General features: G+C 41.3%; 2 protein-coding genes across 6 annotated transcripts in view; both read right to left on the bottom strand.

The window, feature by feature from the left end:
• Positions 1-9054, bottom strand: part of kiaa0825 (KIAA0825 ortholog) — a 116573-nt gene that overhangs the window by 26435 nt on the left and 81084 nt on the right. The gene's annotated exons all lie outside the window — the stretch shown is intronic.
• On the bottom strand, positions 790-6350 carry sdsl (serine dehydratase-like). Of its 5 annotated transcripts, XM_010782911.1 has the most exons (9): positions 6184-6350; positions 5066-5242; positions 4475-4511; positions 3923-4062; positions 3245-3333; positions 2941-3168; positions 2727-2857; positions 1918-2004; positions 997-1654 (listed from the first exon to the last, which is right to left on the bottom strand). In XM_010782911.1, exons 2-9 carry the CDS (start codon positions 5210-5212, stop codon positions 1551-1553), a joined length of 963 nt encoding a protein of 320 aa, XP_010781213.1. In that variant the 5' UTR covers positions 5213-5242; positions 6184-6350; the 3' UTR covers positions 997-1550. The 5 variants fall into 5 exon arrangements, with proteins under 5 accessions (XP_010781211.1, XP_010781209.1, XP_010781212.1 ...); XM_010782909.1 differs by having other exon boundaries at positions 790-2004; positions 5066-5283; XM_010782907.1 differs by having other exon boundaries at positions 790-2004.

Genomic DNA, 9054 nt, shown 5'->3' with positions numbered 1-9054 from the left:
TTTAATAGTGATCAATGTTGTTTCCATACGTACTTCTGGGAGAGACTTGGTGTGTGCCACCTCGAACTCGTCTCCCCGATGTCGTTCGTCTGTCTTGGTGGAACGGGGGAGGAAGTCGTGCTGGCCTTTGACTCCCGAATGTCAAGGTGGCCCGAGTTGGTTGGATCTGTTATCTTCTAACCTGTTACACGGACAGACTTACCCAAGAAGAAAGACGTCGCCTTACAACCTTGGTCACCCTCAGTGGTCCTAAACACCTTTGTTGTACTCTGTACCCAGACGGACGGACCCATAGTTTGCCAAGTCCGACCAACCCTTGCCTTTCTATCATCTTGAATCAGTCTGGCCATTCTCCTCTGACCTCTGGCATCAACACGTCTCCCAGAGAACGGCCGCTCACTGGATGTTTCCCTTTTTCGGACCATTCTCTTTAAACTCTAGAGATGGTTGTGTGTGAAAATCCCAGTAGATCATCAGTTTGTGAAATACTCAGACCGACCCGCCTGGCACCACCATGCCACGTTCCAAGTCACTTAAATCCCCTTTCTTCTTTCTTTGAACTTCACCAGGTCCTCTTCACCACGTCTACAGGCCTAAAGGCATTGAGTTGCTGCCATGTGATTCGCTGATTAGATATTTGTGTTAACGAGCAGTTGAACAGATGAACCTAATAAAGTGGCCAGTGAGTGTATTTTTAATATGCTAGGTGTGTTACTGATGTGGGGAGATAAAAACATAGTTATACATACATATATATATATATTTTATCAAATATTTACTGAAGTCGTCATAGTCAGTACATATATATTACTTTGTAAGTTTTTGTTAAACTAATGTTATATAACAACAGAGATAAAAAGGCAAAGACTGAACAGGTTGTTAAATCCAACACTCCAACAGCAGGCAGAACAGTGAGGAGCTGTTTCCATGGTAATAACTTTCCACAAGCACCACTAACTGTACGATTCAAGTGAAAGTGACACAAAAGAATCCAGCTTTAAAGGGTCTGTCGTTTTAATTTAAAATGTATTTCTGCATTGGACCCATAAAACAAAAAAAGAGAAGACATGCTGATCATTTATGATTAATTACATAAAAAAATACATTTGAAACGTTTTTCCCCATGAAGTTTCTGTATCAGGCTGTGGACGGCCGGTGTGTTTCTGGAAAGTGACTCTGTGGCGCCACCATGTGGACAAACCAGTCATTGTGTTCTGACAGCTCAGAGAGCTGAGAGCCTGATTGAGGTTACATCATATTCAATGACTCACTCAATCATTCAGAACTGAAGACATTTGGGATTTCTAAGAAACTATTGCATTTTTTATATTTTCTGCTACTCCACACACACAGTTGCTTTTAAATCACATGTTATAGCTCTTGTAATTGTTCTTATTCCCAGAAATCATTTAGCTCTCACTCATCCGTCCGGACATCATTCACTGAACTGATGCTACTTTTTAGCAGTGGTTGCCCAACAATGGCCGGTCACATAGACACGTGTTGCTATGCACCCCCACACACTCACACTTGCTCACACACACAGTACTTTAAGTGTGCAGTTTGTGTTTAAGATGGCTCAGTTGCTCCATGTCCATGCTGCTGCCCCCGCACACGATCACCAGAAGGGGGCCGAGGGGGGCCGGCAGCCGGCCTGAAGGAAGAGAAGAGCATCTGACCATCATCTGCAGGAGTCTCACGTTTTGAACATATTTTACACACAGGGCTCTCGTCTGAAAAGGTCTTATAATGTGCAGTAAAGCACCACACATAAGAGAAGAGCTGCCACGAGAAAAAAAAGACATGCTGGATTTCTGAACCATATAGTGATGTCTCCTAAATCCAGTCTCACACACAGCGTCAGTGTTTGTGTTGTAGAGGAGTGTTTCTGAAGGTGAGGAAGACTCCAGAGCATACCTTCATCCTGTAATCTGTGTACGAGTCCGCTGTAGACGGCTGCCAGTGCTGCTCCACACGCCATCTCCACCAACACACGCTCCTCATCTACAAAAAGTATTACGTTTAGGATTTTTAAAAAGTCATAGAAATTGTAGAAGTAAAAAGCTAATGTTAGGCTATAAAGGAACTACATGACGGTCACATGACTTCAAGTCACCACCGCTGAGCTAAAGGCGGCTAATGTTTGCCGTGGTCACGTTTAGAACTCTCATCTAGACACTTGTTAGCAACCACTGTTTTTATGACACAAAGAAGCTTCAGAGGTGTTTTTACTGATAAATTGTGTTTCTTGGAACAAAATGTGAAGAGTCCTACTCCTGGGACACGTCTCCTTGCTTTATGTTCAGAAAGCTCTTTATGTTCCTCATACTGCCTGTGCTGCAGCACCTCTTTTCACCCTCTGTCTGAAACCAGAGCCCAGTCTGCTCTGATTGGTTAGCTGGCTGGCTCTGTTGGGATAGGTCAACCGCTTAGAGATGTCCCGCCCTTCAGCCTAGGCACGGTGGGGGGGGGGCATTTACAAGCAGACCATTTAAAAGCACAAAGACCTATAGAACACACTGCAGGAAAGGGAAAACCCCAAACAACAGAATAGGGCTCTTTAAGGAAAACAAACACGAGCTAATATGAAAACAACTTCATTATAGAGGCCATGTTACCAGTTCAAGCAAAAGTAAGAATTTTCTTAGATGTGTTTGGGCTGATAAAAAGTTTTTTTTTAAGTTTTTAGAAACTTTTAAATCCACATTTAAGCAAGCCTCACTGACCCAGGAACGTCTCCACGGCGCTCAGAGCTTGCTGGTCCGTCACCAGCTCAGAGATGATGGAGATCTCTCCACTCTGACTGAACTCAAACGCCTTCCTACAAACCGTCTTCGCTCCGAGACACTTGGCCTCGCTGTGGAGACACAGAGGAGGGGGGGGTCGGTTGGGCTGCATTCAAAGACCGCAGGAAAGATCTGAACTCCTTTACCCTCTCACCTAGTGATGTCATCCAGCGTGACCAACCTCCCCGCTTTAACCGCAGCGCTGAAACAGTCGGCGCCCACCGTCTCCATAGCGATGACGGGTACATCCGTCCAGCCCACGTCCTTCAGGCCCTGGATGACTCCGCAGAGGAGCCCCCCCCCGCCCACAGACAGCAGCACTGCTCCAGGCTTCTCCTCCAGAGAGGCTGCCACCTCAGAGATCACACTGCTGTGGCCCTGCCTGAGAGGAGAGCACAATGTTATTACATTGTGAGTTTAGTAGTTTGATATTAGGATATTTGAATTGTGAGGAGTACCAGAGCAGGGGGTGGTCGAATGGAGGGACATAGGTGAGTCCTTCAGTCTCTGCCAGTCTCAGAGCCTCTGTATTGGCATCATCCCAAACCTGGGGAGAAGAACTGATTTGATTTTCTCTTCTTTTATTTGCATTTTTCCTTCATGTCTTTATTTAACAAGGACAGCATCTAAAAACAAATGTCTGAATAAAGAGAAGAGATCATTTCAGCCAGATTAAGCTATTTCCATTTGCAGTTCCTGGACATCTACCTGCACATCCATAAATAAAACTTAATATTACAACTAATGCCAACTGAACATTTTATATTAAAGTCAGGTTAGCAAGACTGGTTGCCTAATTTTTATATATTTTGCATTGTAAGAAAAAGTGTAAAAGTCTATGCATGTTTCAGCGCATGATAAGCGTAAATGAAAAAGCAAATTGTTCAAAGGCAAGCTCACACCTCAAACCAAACAATGGTGATGATATAAGCATGGTTGCTTTACTGAGTTGAGGGTCTGGCGGTTTTTCTAATAGACGTATTGTTTTAGGGAAAGGTGGAGTAAGATCACCTGCAAGGCTGTGATACACATTCACCATCTTACCCCAAAAACAAACATCTGAACATCTTGTGTTCATTCCCGTTCTAAAGAATGAAGATAAATGCAGATGGATCAGAAATATAAAACCAATGCACCTTTCCTGTGATGTTGACCGTGGCCCCCTGGTCCCTGAGCCTCTGCACCACCAGCTGAGGGGTGGAGGAGGGGACCACGATGGTGGCCGGGACACACATCTTCCTGGCTACGTACGCTGCTGCCATCCCAGCATTTCCACCTGGAGAACAGACACACTGGGAGGTATTACAGTCAGCATTGTTTTATTAAAATAGCATCACAAATATTTATAAAAACACAAGAAGTTCAAGTCTAAATGTGCAAATTGTACTACAATGTATAACACGTACAGGATTATATCAAATATTACAACAAATAATTATATATTAGACAACAATATTGTAGGGGTTGACTACTGGTGCTTTCATAACATATTTACGCAATTATATTTTTGATAAATGGCAGAATATTAAAGCTAACATTGCTCCTGAAGGCATGGTATAGATGCGGATGTAAGTTGTTTGGATAAGAGTGTGAGCTAAAATGATATACAGTATTGTATTGAAATATTTATAGTATGAACCTTTATATAAACAGTCTATGATATTAACATGAGTCACAGTAAGTGTCACCTGAAGAGCAGACGACTCCTTTAGAGTCTTTGGCCAGCTGTGGAAGAGAAAAGCATGTTAGTGTTACCTAAATGTTTAGCTGAGAGCAACATAATCACTTATCGGCTGTTGGAGCTATCTATTGATTTGTTATTAAATGGTTCAAATAATGTTTATAGTAAATGCATTATTATTTAGTGTAAGTATTTATACTTTTATTTTGAAGGAGGTTTTGGGCCACTCTGTAATATTTTAGGGCACCTTGTGATTATTATGTATTTGAGACGGGTGGTGGTGGGATTGGCGCACCAGACCAGCATATGGTTTTTTACCCGGAAATATAGGAAATGCCACAAGAGAAATGCGGGAAAGGTCACAGAAAATCATTGTTTTTGATGCAACGTATCATTGGAATACGATAAAATAAAGGAACAAAGACGACAATTTCTTGCCTGGACATTGACAATATTTACCTGCGTAACATTAGCTTACTGGTGCCCCAGCGAGAGTTTTAGTTTAAGTTAGATTTTCTATTTTAATGATATATTTAGCTGCTACATTGGCCTATAATTGAATTGACTCAGTGTCAGATAGTGGAGCTGGGGTTCCTACCTGCTGGCAGAGGTGGCCGATGCCTCTGATCTTGAAGGAGCCCGAGGGCTGAGAGTTCTCCATCTTCAGGAACACCGGGGTCCCCACACGCTGGGTCATGCTGACGCTCTCCAGCAGGGGGGTGTTCAGGTGGAAAGGCCTCGCCATGGCGCCAAGCCTTTGAACTGAAATGCTAAACTAAAGTAAAGAAGAGTGAGAAGTGCGATGACAACATCCACCTTAAAGGAAGAGGTAAGTGAGAAGACCTTTAGCTAAGGTTATTTTGGTTAAAGTAAAAGTCAGTAATAGTTCTCCAGTAATGGTGGCAGGAAGTTAGCAACAGGTACTTCAATGTGTCTCTAGGGAGAAGGAGAGTATTTCAGTAAGGTGAGGAGAAGGAACATTACTTTATGCCTACGTATTATTTGTACATATTATTAGCTGTCACAATGGTATTCCCTGTCCTATTGAGTCTTCAAAAACAATAGGAGATTAAATTGAATTTGTATTATATTCAATTATTATATATGATCTATTTTTGGATCACTGCTTGTTAAATATATGTATATTTTCTGATTCAATAACAAACACAACATACACATTTCCCACAAAATAAAGTTAATATTAGTAATTCGACATTTGAAACATTTTTATTTCAGGATAAAATAGCTATAATAAAAATCTGTTCAGAGATACATGGCAATAATCCTGGGCATTTCCATACAACAGTATAAATCATACCATGGTGGAATCATAGCGGAATGAATGGAAAGTGTATTGCCAATCTACTATTATACTGTACAGTACAACCATCTACAGAAAGCTTTTCTTTCATTCATTTAGATTATGTATTGTGTTTAGGGATAATTCATCCATTAGGTTTAAATGCATACTTTATTTTTAAGTCTTTAAGATCAGTAGAACATTAGTCCTTAAATAGGAGTGCATGAAAGCTAGCTCGTGTAGCAAGAGAGCATGGATGTATAATAAGCAAGAGAGCCATAGTAACCTCTCATGAATACTTGTAAGTAAGTAACGTGACGTAATGTTACAGAAAGGTAACCATTGAATGACGTGCATTAATAAGTTGACTCGTCTTTACATAACAGCGTGTTTCAACGAAGTAAAAGTTGACTTACGTTTGAATGAAACGTCAGGCTGAACGACCTTTTGGTCTTTACCTGATAAGGTGGTTAATTTGTTGTTGTTGTTGTTCTTCTTCTTCTTCTTCTTTCGTGTTTATTGGCGGTTGGCAAACCAACTTGTAGGTGCATTACCGCCACCAACTGGACTGGAGTGTGGACAAGAGCCTAAGCAGGAAAACAATAAACAAAGAAAACAAACAAAGAACCATTTAAAACTCTAGATTATTTTTAAATTTATCATTTCTCTTAGAAACTTAATAATCTCACATATATACTAGACACAACACTATTGCCTGATGGTATTTTCCCAATAGTCCTGATACGACAAGTCATGGAATTGTTGCTTTTCCTCAGTGTCTGGAAAAACACATTTCCTCTGAGTACATATATTTCCTGCAAAGCAGTAAAACACATGCCAACAGTTTCTGGGCGGCTACAGTGTAATCAACCCACTTCCGGTTGGGACTGCTTTCCTATATATACTTAATGTATGATTGAGAACCTGTATGACCTTATTCTTATCCGAGAATGACATTTTCCTCCCTTGCTTTTAAACCCCCACACTTCATCCATCCCCCACATACGCCGTTGAATTTTAATAAGATGTGATCCTCCTGTATCACTAAGGTTCCGCAATGATCCTGCCCATGTTGTTTGTGCATATTTAAGGAATTGAATGTTTTAACTCTGGCTTTACTGAGTGGACTTCCTATGTCTATGTTCATACTTTCTGAGTGTTTGTTTGGCAAGAATATTCCAGCCTGTTTCATTAACCACTCCACAACCCACATGAGCAGGGTCCAAAATCCAATGAAACGAGATTGCATTGCCTTTGATTTGCATTTTATATATGATTAGATATATTTCATATATTATCGTCGATTCTAGATGAAGAACTACCTGATCGTATACTCGATAAAGCTGAACTCAGCTGTCAGATGCAAATTACCTTATTATGATTTTCTTTCTCCTCTATACCATTTCAATGACAGTACCACAATGGCCAACAACATCTGTGGTGTAATACTGACACATGGTCTGTTACCCTTTTTCTTGATATGTGTATTACTCACTGGATGTATACTGCTGGCCCCTGCACGCCCTGTCTCTGGATCTTTGGACCATCTGTAAATATGATTGTGACAGTCCGAGTGATATCTTGCCAAAAATAATTCTGGACTATGCGCCCATACTTGTAGTTCTTTAATTTCCTTTAACTCCCTTCTGTATATTGAGGTCTACACTTGGCAATGGAATAACCAGGGTGCGAATGGACGAGAGTGGAACTGTGGGGCAATACTGTATTGATTAAATCCTATACTTGCGTGCTTAACATCGGCCATCCATCCAACAAACTTGTTAAATGTGACTCATTGTGCTCCCAGCAAGTCTTTCAAAATACTGTTTCCGCACAGGATGACTATCACTTGTGGCCCCTTAGAAGGTTATACGCCAAGTAATAGCCGAACATTAAACTTCCATCTTCTATTATCCTTAAAGAGCATTTCTGCCCATTTCCACCTTGTAATGCTGGAGATGTTTTAAAAGCTCCACTACAAATCCTCAGGCCTGAGCTTGTAGGACATCGCAGGCTTGTTTAAGGTTTGATTTCTACTGGCTGCATTGCTATAACCCTATCGAATACAGTCTCATAGTGCAATATATATCAGAATGATGACCTACTTGCTCACCACTCTGTCCCGCCAACACGAAGACATGAGACTCGTTAATATTGCACTGTCCTTATGATGCTCATGAGCTCGCACACGCAAATATATTTATTAACTTGTTCAGAAGTGATGACGATATAAGCTGCATGTACTGTCCGTTTGTAAACAAATGACCTGCGTCTTAGGTACCGACCGGTCGAATCCCGAATTTATATGTCCATTTATGACTTTTTTACATTTATTTTGAAGTTTCCTATATGTGGCTCCATGCTTAGGCTTTCTGTCCAACCAAACACGCAAGCAAAATCTTATTGATGATTGAACATTGTTCAAAGGAGGTTGGGCTCCATAGCAATCTGTTAACGATTATAGAGAGCAATGTTCTGCGTTTTTAAAACAAGATGACCTGCGGTCTTAGCTACTGACAGTTTGATCCCCGCATTTATTTGGTCGGGCATTTCTTCCGACTTCCAGCATTTGCAGCTTGTATTTCTTTCCGCAACATGTGCTACATTGCGGACCCTTTGCGCCGACCAGGCAAAACAAACAAACAACGAGGAGGGGAAGAATTCCGAGGGAGGCGCCCATCAATTCCGTGCAAAATACAAAAGATTTTACACACCATACTTGGATGTCCAACATGATAAATCATAGATGCCATTATATTGAACAACAACGGACGCACCCGATATTACACTTGGCGGAAGTAACCAATATATACACAACACATAACACTATATATTGATACTTACCACCAAGCACACTCTGCATAAATTCATCTGGCGGCATTATTGGTACCCAGACCAAATACCCCAATAGATTACACAGAAAGACCAAAGAACACCTTCGCTTCCAGAGGCAAACAACAGACATCACAAGAAAGGAAAGGGAAGGGCCTTTATACAATATCAAAGGAAGAATGCAATGCAACTACTGAAGTCCTTCGTTGGTCTGCGGTGAGCTTATCCTGAATGTAGTAATGAATTCTAAACCAGCAGAACAAGAGAATGCATCTGTAATATCGCGACCCCTACGGAGACGCACACATTGATATGGGTGAACTAGACAGCAGGTTATATGTTGTCTAGAGTAACACTATGGTTACAGCCCTTTCTATGTAACATTCTTTGCATGATTTTGGCATAAATGGCATGTCAGGGGCAATAGGTCTGTGGCTAAGATGGAATCGAAGGGG

The sequence above is a fragment of the Notothenia coriiceps genome, unplaced genomic scaffold (genome assembly GCF_000735185.1).
Source record: "Notothenia coriiceps isolate Sejong01 unplaced genomic scaffold, NC01 NC01_scaffold00024668, whole genome shotgun sequence".
Lineage (NCBI taxonomy): Eukaryota > Metazoa > Chordata > Actinopteri > Perciformes > Nototheniidae > Notothenia > Notothenia coriiceps.
This window is presented reverse-complemented; position numbering and strand designations above follow the sequence as displayed.

What these genes read in the sequence shown, in the direction of transcription:
- sdsl (XM_010782909.1), bottom strand. Translation starts at nt 5,212, where the DNA reads ATGGCGAGGCCTTTCCACCTGAACACCCCCCTGCTGGAGAGCGTCAGC. An exon ending in CGGTCAACATCACAGGAAAG is followed by an intron (nt 3,334 to 3,922) that starts GTGCATTGGTTT and finishes TCTTCTCCCCAG; the next exon opens with GTTTGGGATGATGCCAATAC. An exon ending in CGCCGTGGAGACGTTCCTGG is followed by an intron (nt 2,005 to 2,726) that starts GTCAGTGAGGCT and finishes TACTTTTTGTAG; the next exon opens with ATGAGGAGCGTGTGTTGGTG.